General features: G+C 47.9%; 1 protein-coding gene across 1 annotated transcript in view; it reads right to left on the bottom strand.

Moving 5' to 3' along the window:
* LOC134984172 (gastrula zinc finger protein XlCGF26.1-like) overlaps positions 1–21,048 on the bottom strand; it is a 54,079-nt gene that overhangs the window by 9,137 nt on the left and 23,894 nt on the right. The window contains exons 2-6 of the mRNA XM_063949796.1: positions 7,744–7,848; positions 6,643–6,834; positions 3,928–4,006; positions 3,712–3,809; positions 3,387–3,543 (exon numbers count right to left, since the gene is read on the bottom strand). Of these exons, the coding sequence (XP_063805866.1) occupies positions 3,387–3,543; positions 3,712–3,809; positions 3,928–4,006; positions 6,643–6,834; positions 7,744–7,821 (604 nt within the window). The 5' untranslated portion in view covers positions 7,822–7,848. The remainder of the gene's footprint in view (positions 1–3,386; positions 3,544–3,711; positions 3,810–3,927; positions 4,007–6,642; positions 6,835–7,743; positions 7,849–21,048) is intronic.

Here is a 21,048-nt window from a genome sequence, read left to right as displayed (position 1 = left end):
GGAGAACAGGAGTATAATAGGTGCTGATGTCTCCTGATGTATGAGATACACCAGACAGTGTGGGGAGGAGACTGGTCAGATCTCTGGGCTGGTAACACACAGTGACATGATGTGAGGGGGAGAGCAGGAGTATAATAGGGGCTGATGGCTCCTGATGTATGAGATACACCAGAGAGTGTGGGGAGGAGACAGGTTAGATCTCTGGGCTGGTAACACACAGTGACATGATGTGAGGGGGAGAGCAGGAGTATAATAGGGGCTGATGTCTCCTGATGTATGAGATACACCAGAGAGTGTGGGGAGGAGACTGGTCAGATCTCTGGGCTGGTAACACACAGTGACATGATGTGAGGGGGAGAACAGGAGTATAATAGGTGCTGATGTCTCCTGATGTATGAGATACACCAGACAGTGTGGGGAGGAGACTGGTCAGATCTCTGGGCTGGTAACACACAGTGACATGATGTGAGGGGGAGAGCAGGAGTATAATAGGGGCTGATGGCTCCTGATGTATGAGATACACCAGAGAGTGTGGGGAGGAGACAGGTTAGATCTCTGGGCTGGTAACACAGTGACATGATGTGACGGAGGAGCAGGTGTATAATAGGGGCTGATGGCTCCTGATGTATGAGATACACCAGAGAGTATGGGGAGGAGACTGGTCAGATCTCTGAGCTGGTAACACACAGTGACATGATGTGAGGGGGAGAGCAGGAGTATAATAGGGGCTGATGGCTCCTGATGTATGAGATACACCAGAGAGTGTGGGGAGGAGAATGGTCAGATCTCTGGGCCGGTAACACAGTGACATGGTGTGACGGGGGAGCAGGTGTATAATAGGGGCTGATGGCTCCTGATGTATGAGATACACCAGAGAGATTGGGGAGGAGACAGGTTAGATCTCTGGGCTGGTAACACAGTGACATGATATGAGGGGGAGAGCAGGAGTATAATAGGGGCTGATGGCTCCTGATGTATGAGATACACCAGAGAGTGTGGGGAGGAGACTGGTCAGATCTCTGGGCTGGTAACACACAGTGAGATGATGTGAGGGGAGAGCAGGAGTATAATAGGGGCTGATGGCTCCTGATGTATGAGATACACCAGAGAGTGTGGGGATGAGACTGGTCAGATCTCTGGGCTGGTAACACACAGTGACATGATGTGAGTGGAGAGCAGGTGTTTAATAGGGGCTGATGGCTCCTGGTGTATGAGATACACCAGAGAGTGTGGGGAGGAGACTGGTCAGATCTCTGGGCTGGTAACACACAGTGACATGATGTGAGGAGAGAGCAGGTGTATAATAGGGGCTGATGGCTCCTGATGTATGAGATACACCAGAGAGTGTGGGGAGGAGACTGGTCAGATCTCTGGGCTGGTAACACACAGTGACATGATGTGAGGAGAGAGCAGGTGTATAATAGGGGCTGATGGTTCCTGATGTATGAGATATACCAGAGAGTGTGGGGAGGAGACTGGTCAGATCTCTGGGCCAGTAACACACAGTGACATGATATGAGGGGGAGAGCAGGAGTATAATAGGGGCTGATGTCTCCTGATGTATGAGATACACCAGAGAGTGTGGGGAGGACACTGGTCAGATCTCTGGGCTGGTAACACACAGTGACATGATGTGAGGAGGAGAGCAGGAGTATAATAGGGGCTGATGGCTCCTGATGTATGAGATACACCAGAGAGTGTGGGGAGGAGACTGGTCAGATCTCTGGGCTGGTAACACACAGTGACATGATGTGAGGGGGAGAGCAGGAGTATAATAGGGGCTGATGGCTCCTGATGTATGAGATACACCAGAGAGTGTGGGGAGGAGAATGGTCAGATCTCTGGGCCGGTAACACAGTGACATGGTGTGACGGGGGAGCAGGTGTATAATAGGGGCTGATGGCTCCTGATGTATGAGATACACCAGAGAGTATGGGGAGGAGACAGGTTAGATCTCTGGGCTGGTAACACAGTGACATGATGTGAGGGGAGAGCAGGAGTATAATAGGGGCTGATGGCTCCTGATGTATGAGATACACCAGAGAGTGTGGGGATGAGACTGGTCAGATCTCTGGGCTGGTAACACACAGTGACATGATGTGAGTGGAGAGCAGGTGTATAATAGGGGCTGATGGCTCCTGATGTATGAGATACACCAGAGAGTGTGGGGAGGAGACTGGTCAGATCTCTGGGCTGGTAACACACAGTGACATGATGTGAGGAGAGAGCAGGTGTATAATAGGGGCTGATGGCTCCTGATGTATGAGATACACCAGAGAGTGTGGGGAGGAGACTGGTCAGATCTCTGGGCTGGTAACACACAGTGACATGATGTGAGGAGAGAGCAGGTGTATAATAGGGGCTGATGGCTCCTGATGTATGAGATATACCAGAGAGTGTGGGGAGGAGACTGGTCAGATCTCTGGGCTGGTAACACACAGTGACATGATGTGAGGGAGAGAGCAGGAGTATAATAGGGGCTGATGGCTCCTGATGTATGAGAGACATGATGTGAGTGGAGAGCAGGTGTATAATAGGGGCTGATGGCTCCTGATGTATGAGATACACCAGAGAGTGTGGGGAGGAGACTGGTCAGATCTCTGGGCTGGTAACACACAGTGACATGATGTGAGGAGAGAGCAGGTGTATAATAGGGGCTGATGGCTCCTGATGTATGAGATATACCAGAGAGTGTGGGGAGGAGACTGGTCAGATCTCTGGGCCAGTAACACACAGTGACATGATATGAGGGGGAGAGCAGGTGTATAATAGGGGCTGATGTCTCCTGATGTATGAGATACACCAGAGAGTGTGGGGAGGAGACTGGTCAGATCTCTGGGCTGGTAACACACAGTGACATGATGTGAGGAGAGAGCAGGTGTATAATAGGGGCTGATGGCTCCTGATGTATGAGATACACCAGAGAGTGTGGGGAGGAGACTGGTCATATCTCTGGGCTGGTAACACACAGTGACATGATGTTAGGGGGAGAGCAGGAGTATAATAGGGGCTGATGGCTCCTGATGTATGAGATACACCAGAGAATGTGGGGAGGAGACTGGTCAGGTCTCTGGGCTGGTAAAACACAGTGACATGATGTGAGGGAGAGCAGGAGTATAATAGGGTATGATGGCTCCTGATGTATGAGATACAACAGAGAGTGTGGGGAGGAGACTGGTCATATCTCTGGGCTGGTAACACACAGTGACATGATGTGAGGAGGAGATCAGGAGTATAATAGGGGCTGATGGCTCCTGATGTATGAGATACACCAGAGAGTGTGGGGAGGAGACAGGTTAGATCTCTGGGCTGGTAACACACAGTGACATGATGTGAGGGGGAGAGCAGGAGTATAATAGGGGCTGTAATAATTGTTTATTGCTCACCTTTGCTGATATCTGTAGGAATTTCCTCCACCTTACACTGAACACTCCTTATAGATGTCTCTTCTTCTCCCTCTGTATCTTCTGCCTTATTATAAGTCACAAGCATCTTGGCTTCTTTCTTTATATCTTCTGTTTTTATATCAGTTAGTTCTTCACTCTAAATAATCCACATAACAATACAATTATATGTTATTTATGTCTTATGTTGATAAAACTGATGTTTTATCTGTAAAATATCAGTGTATATATAAGACACACAGCTTCTCTACAGATCATATAGTGACAGTCACTTTGGTATATTGGGGAGACCCTAAATCCCACCTACCTGATCCTCCTGTGGGGTCCTGTGATTCTCCTCTGTACAGTCCTGGGAATACAGAGGACGGGGACATCTCTCTGGGGTATCTCTGTTACTGGGCCCATCTGTAGGAGACACACAGTGACTGAGTACAGTGTATATATGTGATTATCAGGTGATGTGTGTATATAGGGACCCCTATACCTGCTCTCCCCTGTACAATACATGACAGTCTCCTCTTACCCAGTGATGTGAGGGGCCGGTGATTCTCCATCATGACGTCCTTGTACAGACCCCTGTGTTCCTCTATATACTCCCCCTCCTGCATGGAGACATAGACAGTGACATCCTGACACCTTATAGGAACCGGACACACACAGTGATACAGTCATCACCCAGACACGTCCCCTGGTGTTATTGTATAATGCCCCATTCCCAGCAGTCACCTCTCCAGTCATCACCCAGACACGTCCCCTGGTGTTACTGTATAATGTCCCATTCCCAGCAGTCACCTCTCCAGTCATCACCCAGATACATCCCCCGGTGTTACTGTAAAATGTCCCATTCCCAGCAGTCACCTCTCCAGTCATCACCCAGACACATGCCCCCCGGTGTTACTGTATAATGTCCCTTTCCCAGCAGTCACCTCTCCAGTCATCTTTCAGACACGTCACCCATTGTTACTGTATAATGCCCCATTCCCAGCAGTCACCTCTCCAGTCATCACCCAGACACGTCCCCCGGTGTTACTGTATAATGCTGCATTCTCAGCAGTCACCTCTCCAGTCATCACCCAGACACGTCCCCTGGTGTTACTGTATAATGTCCCATTCCCAGCAGTCACCTCTCCAGTCATCTTTCAGACACGTCACCCATTGTTACTGTATAATGCCCCATTCCCAGCAGTCACCTCTCCAGTCATCACCCAGACACGTCCCCTGGTGTTACTGTACAATGCCCCATTCCCAGCAGTCACCTCTCCAGTCATCACCCAGATACAACCCCCCGGTGTTACTGTATAATGCCCCATTCCCAGCAGTCACCTCTCCAGTCATCACCCAGACATGTCCCCTGGTGTTACTGTACAATGTCCCATTCCCAGCAGTCACCTCTACAGTCATCACCCAGACACGTCCCCTGGTGTTACTGTATATTTCCCCATTCCCAGCAGTCACCTCTCCAGTCATCACCCAGACACATCCCCTGGTGTTATTGTATAATGTCCCATTCCCAGCAGTCACCTCTCCAGTCATCACCCAGACACGTCCCCTGGTGTTACTGTATAATGTCCCATTCCCAGCAGTCACCTCTCCAGTCATCACCCAGACACGTCCCCTGGTGTTACTGTATAATGTCCCATTCCCAGCAGTCACCTCTCCAGTCATCACCCAGACACGTCCCCTGGTGTTACTGTATAATGTCCCATTCCCAGCAGTCACCTCTCCAGTCATCACCCAGACACGTCCCCTGGTGTTACTGTATAATGTCCCATTCCCAGCAGTCACCTCTCCAGTCATCATCCAGACACATCCCCCGGTGTTACTGTATAATGTCCCATTCCCAGCAGTTACCTCTCCAGTCATCACCCAGACACGTCCCCTGGTGTTACTGTATAATGTCCCATTCCCAGCAGTCACCTCTCCAGTCATCATCCAGACACATCCCCCGGTGTTACTGTATAATGTCCCATTCCCAGCAGTTACCTCTCCAGTCATCACCCAGACACATTCCCTGGTGTTATTGTATAATGTCCCATTCCCAGCAGTCACCTCTCCAGTCATCACCCAGACACATTCCCCGGTGTTACTGTATAATGCCCCATTCCCAGCAGTCACCTCTCCAGTCATCACCCAGACACATCCCCCGGTGTTACTGTATATTTCCCCATTCCCAGCAGTCACCTCTCCAGTCATCATCCAGACACGTCCCCTGGTGTTACTGTATAATGTCCCATTCCCAGCAGTCACCTCTCCAGTCATCACCCAGACACGTCCCCTGGTGTTACTGTATAATGCCCCATTCCCAGCAGTCACCTCTCCAGTCATCACCTAGACACATCCCCCGGTGTTACTCTATAATACCCCATTCCCGGCAGTCACCTCTCCAGTCATCACCCAGACACATCCCTTGGTGTTACTGTATAATGTCCCATTCCCAGCAGTCACCTCTCCAGTCATCACCCAGACACGTCCCCTGGTGTTACTGTATAATGCCCCATTCCCAGCAGTCACCTCTCCAGTCATCACCTAGACACATCCCCCGGTGTTACTCTATAATACCCCATTCCCAGCAGTCACCTCTCCAGTCATCACCCAGACACATCCCCTGGTGTTAGTGTATAATGTCCCATTCCCAGCAGTCACCTCTCCAGTCATCACCCAGACACATCCCCTGGTATTACTGTATAATGTCCCATTCCCAGCAGTCACCTCTCCAGTCATCACCCAGACACATCCCCTGGTGTTACTCTATAATACCCCATTCCCAGCAGTCACCTCTCCAGTCATCACTCAGACACATCCCCTGGTGTTACTGTATAATGTCCCATTCCCAGCAGTCACCTCTCCAGTCATCACCCAGACACATCCCCTGGTGTTACTGTATAATGCCCCATTCCCAGCAGTCACCTCTCCAGTCATCACCCAGACACATCCCCTGGTGTTACTGTATAATGCCCCATTCCCAGCAGTCACCTCTCCAGTCATCACCCAGACACGCCCCCTGGTGTTACTGTATAATGTCCCATTCCCAGCAGTCACCTCTCCAGTCATCACTCAGACACATCCCCTGGTGTTACTGTATAATGCCCCATTCCCAGCAGTCACCTCTCCAGTCATCACCCAGACACATCCTCCGGTGTTACTGTATAATGCCCCATTCCCAGCAGTCACCTCTCCAGTCATCACCCAGACACATCCCCTGGTGGTACTGTATAATGCCCCCATTCCCGGCAGTCACCTCTCCAGTCAGCAGCTGAATGATCTTGTTGGTGAGTTCCAGGATCTTCTGGTCACTGTGCCCCTCATGTGTCAGTGAGAGAGGTGGAGGCACCAGGATGGGGCTCTGGCTCGTGCTCAGTCCTCCCGACACATTGGGATGTATGCTGGATGTCTCACACTCACTGGATGTCTTCCTCACTACTGTGTAATCCTGTATAAATGAGGGAAACATCAAATATCACTGTCCCCAGTCATCTCCCTGTATTATTACTATAGATATAATTGATCTCATTGTGAAGTTCCCAGATCTCCTCACCTCCCCAGTCAAGTCTCTGTATTATTACTATAGATATAAGTGATGTCACTATGATGCTCCCAGATCCCCTCACCTCCCCAGTCATGTCCCGATATTATTACTATAGATATAAATGATGTCACTGTGATGATCACAGATCCCCTCACCTCCCCAGTCATGTCCCTGTATTATTACTATAGATATAAGTGATGTCACTATGACACTCCCAGATCCCCTCACCTCCCCAGTCATGTCCCTGTATTATTACTATAGATATAAATGATGTCACTGTGATGATCACAGATCCCCTCACCTCCCCAGTCATGTCCCTGTATTATTACTATAGATATAAGTGATGTCACTATGACGATCACAGATCCACTCACCTCTCCAGTCATGTCCTTGTATTATTACTATAGATATAAATGATGTCACTGTGATGATCATAGATCCACTCACCTCCCCAGTCATGTCCCTGTATTATTACTATAGATATAAGTGACATCACTGTGACACCCCCAGATCCCCCTCACCTCCCCAGTCATGTCCCTGTATTATTACTATAGATATAAATGATGTCACTGTGATGCTCCCAGATCCCCTCACCTCCCCAGTCATGTCCCTATATTATTACTATAGATATAAATGATGTCACTGTGATGATCACAGATCCACTCACCTCCCCAGTCATGTCCCTGTATTATTACTATAGATATAAGTGATGTCACTATGACGATCACAGATCCACTCACCTCTCCAGTCATGTCCTTGTATTATTACTATAGATATAAATGATGTCACTGTGATGATCACAGATCCACTCACCTCCCCAGTAAGCAGGTAGATTATCTCCAGGGTGATATTTAGTATACTTTCTGTTTTCAAATTTTTATTCTTGTCCATCTTCTTTTATGTTCTACGGTGTTACGCCTGTAATTTCAATACTTCTATATGAAATATTCATTATGGTAGACTTTCCGTTCATAATGCTATTTCTCCTAAGTCCACAGGATCCACAGAATAACATTGGGATATGAGGTAGCGACAGCAGATTGGCACCATACGATCAAAGCTTTTGGCCTCCCAGCATGCAACGGGTCCGTCCCTATATCCCCGCCTCCTAGCTCAGGCAAATCAGTTGTTTTTCCAAAGTTCAAGGCAGGAGCATCATAGAGAGCCCTAATCAGGCGAGAAGAACACATATGCACACCCTTCCATACAAGAAGGAAGAGGGTAGTGAGTGAAAGGATCCTCAAGTCAGGTGTGTCAGGGTGGGATCCCTGTGGATCCTGAGAACGTAGGAGAAATAGCGTTATCAACGGTAAGTCTACCGTAACGAATATTTCTCCGGCACGGTCCACAGGTTATCCACAGGATAACATTGGGATGTCCCAAAGCAATTTAGTGGTGGGGACACTCCTGATTAGACAGGAGAATCTTTTGCCCAAATTCAGCGTCCTGAGAGGCAAAGGTATCAAAGGCATGATGTCTAATGAATGTGTTAATGGAAGACCATATGGCTGCCTTACACATCTGTTCTGCTGAAGCATCATGTTGTGCTGCCCATGAAGGACCTACCTTATGAGTAGAGTGAGCAGAGACATTAGCCGGAACAGGGAGATCAGCTCGAGAATATGCTTCTGAAATAGTCATCCGAAGCCACCTTGCCAGTGTCTGCTTGTCAGCAGGCCATCCTCTCTTGTGAAATCCGTAAAGAATGAAGAGAGTGTCTGTTTTTCCGATGGAACTGGTACGATCCACGTAGATCCTTAAAGCAAGGACTATGTCCAACGATGCACCTCCCGCAGAAAAGTCTGGCCCTTTGAAGGCTGGGACTATAATATCTTCATTAAAGGTGGAATTTAGACACCACCTTAGGAAGATACCCAGATTTGGTTCTGAGAACCACTCTATCTGGAAAAAAAAAAAAAATCAGCAAAGGAGGGCTCTCAGGAATCGACTCACCACGGTCACATCTGTCCGCCGGTGCGGACTCCGTCCTGGGTCCCTGCGTTCCACTGTCATCCGCACCTCTGCCATCAGACGTCATCCTGGGCCTGGGAGCGCTCCTGTGACAGCGGGCGTGTAGCACGCCGCGTTCCTGCTAGGCCGCGGCATGGGCGCCGCCATGACAGTCTCCATCAGTCAGAGCACGGCGGCCAATCCGGTGCTTGGCCGCACCTACTTTCCTCACTCCCACCAATGACTGCACATCAGGGGGTATATCAGGAGCTGCAGGATCAGTCTGCAGGCATCCTGAACTTTGTGTCACTCCTGCGACTCATGTGTCTGGATCTGGTTCCTGTTCCTCCGTGTTCCTGGATACCTACCTGTTGTTCCGTGTTCCTGGCTATCTACCTGAGACTCTGTGCTCCTGGTTACTTCTCACAGCTCCGTGGAACTACAAGCCTCAGCAACACCTGCTTCTATCTACAGGCTTCACACTCACCACCATCTCTGTGTGCTTCAGCCTAGCAGTAGAGACTGACTCCAAGTGTGTTCCATCTCTCCACCTGTGATGCAGCTTGCTTGCTGCCAGTGCCTCATCACCTGCACTGTGGACATTGTCAGTCTCCTGCCTCTGCTACCAGGTTTGCCATTCATTACCATCTCTGCTGGCTCCACGTTTTAAACTGCTCTGGTTCCCATACCAGAATATTCTCTGCCAAGTTATTACTCATCTGTGTTCATTCATCTGTTATCATTACTACCGGTTATCATTTCATCAGTTACCATTCATCCATTTGCCATATTTCTGTTACCATAGACTTTCAGCTTCCACGCTGCACTATTGACATTTGCATTTCTTACTGTTATTTTCTGCTGCCGTTTGTGAACTATCTGTATAATAAATATAATTGCGCTCATGCGCCTAAACATAATCCAGCCTCCTCGCTTTCTCCCATCTACCTCCACTGACCCACTAGCGCCCCCTCCGGGGACACAGACAAAACTAAGTCTGACAGTAAGTTCAGGATCTATGGACTCGGACGGTGGTCGGAGTGTGGGGTCAGAGGCCTTGCAAAATCTGGTCTCCCGTTTGGATGGTCAAGAGGCTGCGCAGCAGCAGATGTTCCAGTTCCTGCAAGGGATGTCCTCCCGGATTGATACACTACAGCAAACCCTGCCTAGTGTACTCACTTCTACAGTTCCTGTTACTCCAGCACCTGCAAGTACTGTGAGTTCTTCTATGCCGGCTGCATCAGCTCCAGTGTCACGTTTGCATCTGCCCGTGCCCAGCAAGTATGATGGCAGTCCAAGGTTATGTCGCGGGTTTCTTAACCAATGTGAAATCCAGTTTGAATTATTGTCACACAATTTCCCCACGCCAAGATCCAAGGTTGCTTACATCATCTCTCTACTCTCTGGATCTGCCTTGAGTTGGGTATCTCCTCTGTGGGAACGTGCTGACCCTCTGATAAACAACTACGCAGAATTCGTCTCAACCTTCAGACGGATCTTTGACGAGCCGGGTCGTGCAACATCAGCTTCTGCAGACCTTATCCAACTTCGTCAAGGTACCCGTAGTATGGGGCAATATGTCATCCAGTTCCAGACGTTGGCCGCAGAGATTCAGTGGAACAATCAAGCCCTGGTAGCAGCTTTCTGGCATGGACTCTCTGATCGGATCAAGGATGAACTGGCAACCCGCGACCTTCCTGAGCAATTGTCTGATTTAATTTCCCTGTGCATCAAGTTGGACTCTCGCATCCGCGAACGCAACAGTGAGCGTGCTCGTAGTGAGCCACGCAGGTCAAGGATGGTACCTTCCGTACAGTTTCAGTCTCCACCTTCTGATGAGCCTATGCAGTAAATAGGTCCCGCCTAACTCCTGAGGAGCGGTCAAGAAGACTTCGTGAGAGACTGTGTCTTTATTGTGCGGCTGCAGGTCACCAGATTAATTCTTGTACAGTGCGTTCGGGAAACGCCAGATCCTGACTTGTAAAGGAGGAGTCAAGTTGGGATCTTCTAGTCAAGCTCCTTCAAATCAAGACCTTATCCTTCCCGTGACATTAGAGACTTCAGTTGGGCTTCAATCTGCATCTGCGTTAGTGGACTGTGGAGCCGCAGGAAACTTCATCACTCAAGCTGCGGTAGATAAGTTTTGTTTGCCTGTATGTGAACTTTCTTACCCAGTCTATATTACCGCTGTGGATGGTAGCCGAATCTCCAAGGGGAATATCTCTCACCAAACTGCACCAGTGGTTTTGGGAGTTGGGTTCCTGCACTCAGAATTAATAAAGTTCTTAGTCATTCCTCAGGCCACCCAGGAGATCGTTTTGGGCATGCCCTGGCTCCAGCTACACAATCCACAGTTTGATTGGTCAACGTTACAACTTACTTCTTGGGGTTCACACTGCCACCAGTCCTGTTTAGCTCAAGTTTGTCCTATCAAGTCTACTGAAGTAAAAACCCAGTCAAGTCTTCCTGCGGCTTACCAAGATTTCTCTGACGTCTTCAGTGAGAAAGCCGCTGATGTCCTGCCGCCCCATAGAGAGTGGGATTGCCCCATCGACCTTCTTCCCGGCAAGAAACCACCTAGGGGGCGTACCTATCCGTTATCTGTTCCTGAAACTGAGGCGATGAGCGACTACATCAGGGAGAATTTACAGAAGGGATTCATCCGTCCCTCGTCATCACCCGCTGGTGCAGGCTTCTTCTTTGTTAAGAAAAAGGATGGAGGACTGCGTCCATGCATTGACTACCGGGGTCTCAATGACATTACCATCAAAAATAGTTATCCATTACCACTCATCACTGAATTATTTGACAGAGTGAAGGGAGCCCGCATCTTCACCAAGTTAGACCTCCGCGGTGCCTACAACCTCATTAGAATCCGAAGTGGTGATGAATGGAAGACAGCTTTTAATACTCGAGATGGTCATTACGAGTACCTGGTAATGCCATTCGGGTTGAGTAATGCCCCAGCAGTGTTCCAGCACTTTGTGAACGAAATCTTCCGGGACGTTCTGTACAAATACCTTGTAGTTTATCTGGATGATATCCTTATCTTCTCCCAAGATCTTCCCTCTCATCGTCTACAAGTCCGTGAAGTCCTCCGACGTCTTCGTGAGAACCGGCTCTACGGTAAATTATCCAAGTGTACCTTTGAAGTTTCCTCTATACCCTTCCTGGGGTATATAATTTCCGGATCGGATCTCCAGATGGACCCGACAAAGTTGGATGCCATTGCCAATTGGTCCATTCCAAATTCTCTCAAGTCTATTCAGCGATTCCTGGGATTCGCCAATTACTATAGGAAATTTATTCGAGGATTCTCCACTCTCATCACTCCTATTACCAACTTAACTCGGAAAGGGGCAGACCATTCCAACTGGTCAGAAGAGGCTTTAGTGGCCTTCCAGAAGATCAAGCTGGCTTTTATGTCTGCTCCAGTTCTGTCTCAACCAGATGTAAACAAGCCATTCGAGTTGGAGGTGGATGCCTCTACAGTTGGAGTTGGAGCTGTTCTCTCCCAGAAGGGAACTGATGGGAAGATCCACCCCTGTGGATTTTATTCTCGTAAATTCCTCCCTGCAGAAGCTAACTATTCCGTTGGAGATCAAGAACTACTGGCGATTAAGCTGGCCCTCGAGGAATGGAGGTATCTCCTGGAAGGGGCCAAATATCCGTTCAACATCTATACGGATCATAAAAATCTGTTATATTTAAAGGCAGCCCAGTGCCTTAATCCTCGCCAGTCCCGGTGGGCTATGTTTTTCTCTCGTTTTAACTTTAAGCTTAATTTCCGCCCAGGTTCGCAGAATGTTAAAGCTGATGCCTTATCCCGATCTATGGAATCCGAAGAGGAAACGTCTAACTCAGTTCCGCATTCCATCCTGAGTCCAGTGGTATTTGCTGCATCTCAAGTCTCCCCAGCTCCTCCTCCTGGTAAGTCTTTTGTTTCCCCAGAACTCCGTCCCAAGTTGCTATCTTGGGCCCATCAATCCAAGTTCACTGGACATCCCGGTGTTCTGAAAACCTTCAAGTTCCTCTCTGAGACATACTGGTGGCCAAAGATGAAAGCTGACATCAAGGATTTCGTGGCATCCTGTCCTAAGTGTGCGCAGCACAAAATTCCTCATCAGTCTCCAGCAGGTCAGTTACAACCATTGTCTGTTCCTAGCCGTCCCTGGTCACACCTGTCCATGGACTTTATTTCCGATCTCCCTCCTTCTCAAGGATACAATACCATCTGGGTTGTGGTGGACAGATTTACCAAGATGGCCCATTTTGTTCCCCTCCAGGGTCTCCCTTCTGCCCCAAAACTTGCCCAAATCTTCCTACGGGAGATTTTCCGTCTACATGGTCTACCCTCAGAAATAATATCCGACCGAGGTGTACAGTTTGTAGCGAGGTTTTGGAGGGCCCTGCCATGCAGGTTAAACTGAAGTTCTCGTCATCTTACCACCCTCAGACGAATGGCCAGACAGAGAGGGTAAATCAGTATTTGGAGACATTTTTAAGACTTTATGTTTCATCTTCTCAGGATGACTGGTTGGATCTGCTCCCGTGGGCCGAATTTGCCCACAATTTCCGTTATCACACTGCTACTGACACAACTCCTTTATTTGCTGTATATGGGCAACATCTTTGTGTTCCAGACTTCCAAGAACTCCCTCGCATTGATGTTCCTGCTGCCACTACTGCCCTGAGTCAGTTCTCTTCAACCTGGAGGAAGATTCACACTTCTCTCAAGAAGGCCTCCAGCCGGTATAAATACTTTGCTGACCGCAAAAGACGTGCAGTTCCTAGCCTGAAACCTGGGGACAAGGTTTGGCTTTCTACCCGGAACCTCCGTCTTAGAGTCCCGTCTATGAAATTTGCACCACGTTTCATCGGTCCCTTTCCTGTTGAAAGAGTCATCAGCCCTGTGGCCTACAAGCTGAGGTTACCACCTTCTCTGCGAATACCTAATGCCTTTCATGTTTCTCTCCTCAGACCATTAGTCCTGAATCGCTTCCAAAGAGCTCTTCCAGTCGGCCCCAAAGTTCGAACTCAGGGGGGCGTGGAGTTCGAAATGGAGAAGATTCTGGATTCCCGTTGCCGGTATGGTCGTCTACAATATCTTATCGATTGGTCCGGTTATGGTCCGGAGGAGAGAAGTTGGGTGAATTCGTCAGATGTCCATGCTCCAAGGTTGGTCCGTGTCTTCCATAACACTCATCCTTCCAAGCCACGTGGGTGTTCAGTGCCCACCCTTAAAGGGGGGGGTACTGTCAGGAATCGACTCACCACGGTCACATCTGTCCGCCGGTGCGGACTCCGTCCTGGGTCCCTGCGTTCCACTGTCATCCGCACCTCTGCCATCAGACGTCATCCTGGGCCTGGGAGCGCTCCTGTGACAGCGGGCGTGTAGCACGCCGCGTTCCCGCTAGGCCGCGGCATGGGCGCCGCCATGACAGTCTCCATCAGTCAGAGAACGGCGGCCTACTTTCCTTACTCCCACCAATGACTGCACATCAGGGGGTATATCAGGAGCTGCAGGATCAGTCTGCAGGCATCCTGAACTTTGTGTCACTCCTGCGACTCATGTGTCTGGATCTGGTTCCTGTTCCTCCGTGTTCCTGGATACCTACCTGTTGTTCCGTGTTCCTGGCTATCTACCTGAGACTCTGTGCTCCTGGTTACTTCTCACAGCTCCGTGGAACTACAAGCCTCAGCAACACCTGCTTCTATCTACAGGCTTCACACTAATCACCAACTCTGTGTGCTTCAGCCTAGCAGTAGAGACTGACTCCAAGTGTGTCCCATCTCTCCACCTGTGATGCAGCTTGCTTGCTGCCAGTGCCTCATCACCTGCACTGTGGACATTGTCAGTCTCCTGCCTCTGCTACCAGGTTTGCCATTCATTACCATCTCTGCTGGCTCCACGTTTTAAACTGCTCTGGTTCCCATACCAGATTATCTTCTGCCAAGTTATTACTCATCTGTGTTCATTCATCTGTTATCATTACTACCGGTTATCATTTTATCAGTTACCATTCCTCCATTTGCCATATTTCTGTTACCATAGACTTTCAGCTTCCACGCTGCACTATTGACATTTGCATTTCTTACTGTTATTTTCTGCTGCCGTTTGTGAACTATCTGTATAATAAATATCATTGCGCTCATGCGCAGAAACATAATCCAGCCTCCTCGCTTTCTCCCATCTACCTCCACTGACCCATTAGCGCCCCCTCCGGGGACACAGACAAAACCAAGTCTGACAAGGGCAACATAACAATACCCCTAAATCTGAAACTCTTCTAACTGAAGCAATGGCCAGTAGAAAGAGAACTTTAGCTTTCAACCATTTAAGATCCAATCATTTTAGTGGTTCAAATGGTGCAATTTGAAGAACCTTTAGGACTAAACTTAAATCCTGAGGCACTGTAGGAGGAACAAAAGGAGGTGGAATGTGCAGCATTCCTTGGAAAAAAATGTGCACATCCTGTAGGTTAGCAATTTTCTTTTGTAAGTATACAGTGAATGCCGACACCTGCACTCTCAAGGAAGCCACCCGCAGACCTTTATCCATTCCTGCTTGAAGGAATGCGAAGACTCTGGAAACTCTGAAAGACCTAGGGTCATATTTCCGGTCACTGCACCACTGAATATAGGCTTGCCATATTCGGTAATAAATGCGAGCTGAGGAAGGTTTCCTTGCTCTAAGCATAGTTTGAATTACCTGTTGTGAGAATCCTTTTGCCTTCAGGATGGAAGTCTCAAGAGGCACGCTGTCAAAGATAGTCAATCCAGGTGCTTGTGATAGCAAGGACCCTGAGACACAATGTCTTCTGGGCCAAGCCAGAGCTATTAGTATCACGGTGCCCTTTCCCTGTTTTACCTTTCACATCACACTGGGTAATAGGGTGATTGGTGGAAACACATAGGCCAGACGAAAGTCCCATCTCACTGACAGGGCATCCACAAAGGTCAGTTTGGGATCCTTTGTTCTTGACCTGTATGCAGGAACTTTGTTGTTCTGACGGGATGCCATGAGATCTATGTCCGGAAACCCCCACTTATCTACCAGAGTTTGTAAGACCTCGGGGTGTAAAGCCCATTCGTTTGCATGAATGGCGTGTCAACTGAGAAAATCCGCTTCCCAGTTTAGGACTCCCAGAATGAACACTGCGCGGACAAGGCTGGATAATGAAGTTCTGTCCACTTTAACGTGTGACTTACCTCCTTCATTGATTTTTGGCCGCGAGTTCCTCCCTGATGGTTGATGTTCGCTACTGTCGTTGCATTGTCCGAGTGGATTTGAACTGGTTTCCCCTGAAGGATGTCCTTTGCCTGAATAAGTGCCATATATATATGGCTCGAAGTTCCAATATAATTATTGGCAGGCAACTTTCTTCCTTGGTACACTGCCCCTGGAAGCAACTTCTTCCTGACACCGCTCTCCAGCCCTGAAGGCTGGCATCCGTGGTCAGAATTTCCCAATCTGATATCCAAAAGGGTCTTTTGCTACCCAGATGGGATGTCTGTAGCCACCATGCTAATGACCTCCTTAGTGTACTTCCAGAGGACGGACCATAGTCTGCATTTTTATTGTCTGATGAAAACCATTCCATTTGGAAAGGATCAGATGCTGCAGAGGTCTCGAGTGGAACGGAGTATACTCCACCATGTTGAATGTCGACACCATAGATCCCATCACACGCATTGCCACGTGAGTGGATACCCTTTGACTGTGTAGCAGGTCCTGAATCCTTGACTGAACTTTGGATATTTTGTTCAGAGGTAAAATTACTGTCTGAAGACCCGAATGCAACACAGCCCCCAAGTGAGTCATCCGTTGTGACGAAACCAGGGACGACTTTGCCCAATTTATGAGACAACTGTGGGGGTCATTCAGAGTTGTTCGCTCGTTATTTTTTTCTCGCAACGGAGCGATTAGTCGCTAATGTGCATGCGCAATGTCCGCAGTGCGACTGCGCCAAGTAAATTTGCTATGCAGTTAGGTATTTTACTCACGGCATTACAAGGTTTTTTCTTTGTTCTGGTGATCGTAATGTTATTGACAGGAAGTAGGTGTTTCTGGGCGGAAACAGGCCGTTTTATGGGTGTGTACGAAAAAACGCTACCGTTTCTGGGAAAAACACGGGAGTGGCTGGAGAAACGGGGGAGTGTCTGGGCGAACGCTGGGCGTGTTTGTGACGTCAAACCAGGAACGACAAGCACTGAACTGATCGCAGATGCCGAGTAAGTCTGGAGCTACTCAGAAACTGCTAAGAAGTATCTATTCGCAATTTTGCTAATCTTTCGTTCGCAATTTTAATAAGCTAAGATTCACTCCCAGTAGGCGGCGGCTTAGTGTGTGCAAAGCTGCTAAACGCAGCTTGCAAGCGAACAGCTCGGAATGAGGGCCTGTGTCTCTGTAAACAAGCTATTGTCTGTTGCAGATGACACAGAAGCAAATCCAGATATTGTGCCAGGATTAATAAGTCGTTGAGGTATGGAAAAACCTTATCCCCTGCTGACGGAGATAAGCCGCCATTACCACCATAATATTGGTGAATACACTGGGAGCTGTGGCCACTACAAATAGTACTGAAAATGTTGTTGGAGGATAGCAAACCTGAGACAGTGCTGATGGGACAATGCTATAGGAACATGTAGGTAAGCATCCTGGATATTCAGGGATACCATAAAATCCAAGAATGGGCAGAGGAAACTTTTTTTCTGGGGGCAGTTATAGTTATAAAATGTAACTTTAATTACTGTACTTTCAAAACAATAAGTATTGTAATCACATACAGATAGACAAACATCACATATAACATATAGTTGTAGATAATAGCCGAGATAATAAATTCTCTTGCTGTAATAAATGCTTCAAATAGACAATGCGCAGTTCACGGATAATTCAGAAAGCTTGAGCAAAATAAAAAAATTTCAAAACTGGAACCATATTTTCAAGGTCTCCTAGATAATTCCTATCGATACAGTAGGTAACACAGTTCACAGTGCAGATACTGAATACAGCTGGTAAAGAATAATAATGACTCCAAACAACAATCCCCAATGAGTCCACACCACAGAATATCCCACAAAATTAGTTGAGGATGTATGATACATCAACGAGGAAGGATACTTACTAACAGAACTATATAGGAAGGAAGCGGCCACAAACTGCCTTCTACACAGGAAAAGCTCCCACTTTCCACCAACAATTAGAAACTTACCTAAGGGTGAATTCCTACGATTAAGGAGGAATTGTACCACTATTCAGGCATATGAAGAAAAGAGTCAAGAACTTATGACAAGACTTCTGGAACGAGGTTACAGCAAACAATCAATCAAGACTGCAAAATTCCATGCCGCAAAGACAAAATCGAGAAACCCTTCTCTTCCCAAAAAACAAAAATAATCAATCAGATTTGTAACCAACTATTGCAACGAATGGAGAGGACTACAGGAGATTAGTTCAGAAACACTGGCAAGTTCTTCTGATTGATGAGGCGAAAAAGCCAACAACCTAAGGGACAAATTGGTGAGAAGCCACTATGTTGGTAACCCCAGGAGAGAACCCAAACTCAGGGGTACCTACCCATGTGGCAAATGTAAGGCCTGAGATCATATGGCCAGAAAGGAGACCATAATAGACAGAGATGGTAATGAAATCAAGTTGAAACAAATCTTTAACTGTGACGTTGTGGGATTGGTATACTGCCTAGAGTTTCTTCTGCCCCTTCTTGTATATATGTTCCTCATACTCTCAGGGGAGCACCTTCACCTGAGGTATTTCTAAGTGGAATTGGACAAAACCATGGTACTTATAGTACACTGTGGAACAATATATTCTTTGCAATTGATTCACACCCTAATTGATACACCTGTGCTCAGGTCTTCCCCTCCCCTTTTCCCTTCAAATACCATAAAATCCTCCTGCTCTATGGCCAAAATAATGGAAGGTAAAGTCTCCATATGAAACAGATGCACCCAATGTACTTGTTCAGCACCTTGAGATTGAGTATGGGCCGGAACAACCCATTTGGCTTCTGGACTAGAAACAGGTTAGAATAAAAACCTTGTCCTCGTTGTGCCGGAGGAACTGGAATTATCACTCCTCATTGAAGCAACTTCTGAGTAAGGCCCTGGCCTTCATTTCCACTGAGGACGGGCTGGTACAAAAAAAACCTTTGTGGAGGGTGCTTCTTGAAAGCAAAGTCATAACCGTGAGATACCGCTTCTTGCACCCAGGCATCTGTGGTGGACTGCTGCCAGATCTGTGCAAATAGAAGAAGTCGGCCTCCCACCCTGGGGTCCCCCAGGTGGAGGCTAGCACCATCAGGCTGATGGCTTACCTACCGACTCTGGTAGCCCAATGCTTTTTAGTCTTCCCAGACTTGTCAGATTGTGACTGTTTGCCATAACCCTTCCCTTTTCCTTTTCATTGAGTCCAGAAGGGCCAAAAAGCTGGAAGCCTAGGTTTGGATTTGTGTGTGGAAGGAAACTTCACTTTCTTAGAGAGTCTGCTTCTGACTCCAAAATACTGTTTAATACTTTACCAAAAAGAATATCTCCAGTAAAAGGCAAAGACTCTAGAACCTTCTTGGACTCCATCTTGGATTCTTGGATTTTCTTGGATTTCCATCAGCTGTTCTGACCCAGGAAACTCAGTCCTATCTTTTTTGGGATGTTTAAACACAGGTGCCTTAGGTTTTACCAAAGGCTCTGCTGCCTCCTCTAAGGATAGAATGGATTTCATAGCACTAATTAGCTCAGGTATGCCCACTGAGCTGAGGCCTTCCTCCTCGTCTATGTACACAGACCCAGAGTGCGATGAGTCCTCATCCTCTGATGAGTCCTCATCTGAAACATGTGCAGATGATGTAGTTTTAGGTCAAAGTCTGTGGAAAAGTAGCCCATGGGGTTTCAACTTAAACCTGTGCCTGCCTCGGCTTATTTAAGAGACTTTGGTGAAAGCTAAAACAATTTGCACATAATCCATTTTGAACCAGATCCTGTGAGGTTAACGCAGCTTTGCAAGACAAACATGAAATGAGTGTTGGTGCTGCTGTGGAGAGTGTATCCTCCTCACCCTTGCCGCTCTTAGACATGATAAATAAATCACACACCTGTACAGTGTTAACTACACAATTTGTGACTGCAATCCCTTTAAAATTGTGTTAAAGTGACATACAATCCGATTCATCCCTGCTTTGCACCAGCATTGAGGATCGGTATATACACAGAAACTGACAGGAATAGTAAAGTCAGCAATCACACTAGCAATCAGTCACAGGTTATACATTAGTGTAATAAGCAATATGAGCACATCATCAACTACAGATACATTTCAAGTATGTAGGAGAAACATATTACTGCATTACCTTATATAGGAGTTTAACCGTATTCAGTCGGAACCAGCAGCAATAGTTTACAGACTCATCTGCATCAGGCACTTATCCAACTATCCTTTCTCAGAGGTAGATAGAGACTTAGTGCTGTATCACCCGGCTCAGGAGAGTGGGATACAGGGAGACTTCACCTCGCTTCCAGGATCGATCAATACGTTAGTGAACGCTAAGTGGATCCAGACGCTATTAGTGAACACAATCGCCCCGTGAACCTACAGTGAACACAGACGCCCAAGTGAACACCGACGCAGGAGTCACACAGCCGCCTATGCTGCAACCGGGTCCTTTTAGATACACAGTATCTCAGACGGAAGCGGGAAATCAGTTCATGTCGGGAGACTTGGAGGAAACTGGTCATGAACCGTGGGAGGGCCGACCAGGGGAGCGTCTGACTCCCCACTGCTGACATCAACCCTAGGGATCGCGGCCTCATACTACCCCTGGAGCCTATGATACATGAGGCCTAGCGCTGGTGTACCCGAGGTAGCAGCCGTGTCAGGGACTGTTTGGTAGTCTCCATCCTGGAACAGTGCGGCTGTGTCTGTATTCCCCTTCTAAGCAGAACCGATGCCTTACCTTCTCCCCGTGCTCCGGCCACAGTCTGGTAACGTCTGCTGGACCTGCTAGTATATCCAACACAGACACCCGCCGAAACAGCAATGTACTCATGGGTAAGCGTTGTCGCGGCCTGGCGGAGAGTTGTTGGAGCGACGCTTTCTAAGATACGTATAAGACGCTGTTTAGAAAGATCACTCAAGAAAAATAGTAAGAC

Source organism: Pseudophryne corroboree (assembly GCF_028390025.1).
Source record: "Pseudophryne corroboree isolate aPseCor3 chromosome 3 unlocalized genomic scaffold, aPseCor3.hap2 SUPER_3_unloc_4, whole genome shotgun sequence".
Classification (NCBI taxonomy): Eukaryota; Metazoa; Chordata; class Amphibia; order Anura; family Myobatrachidae; genus Pseudophryne; species Pseudophryne corroboree.
This window is presented reverse-complemented; position numbering and strand designations above follow the sequence as displayed.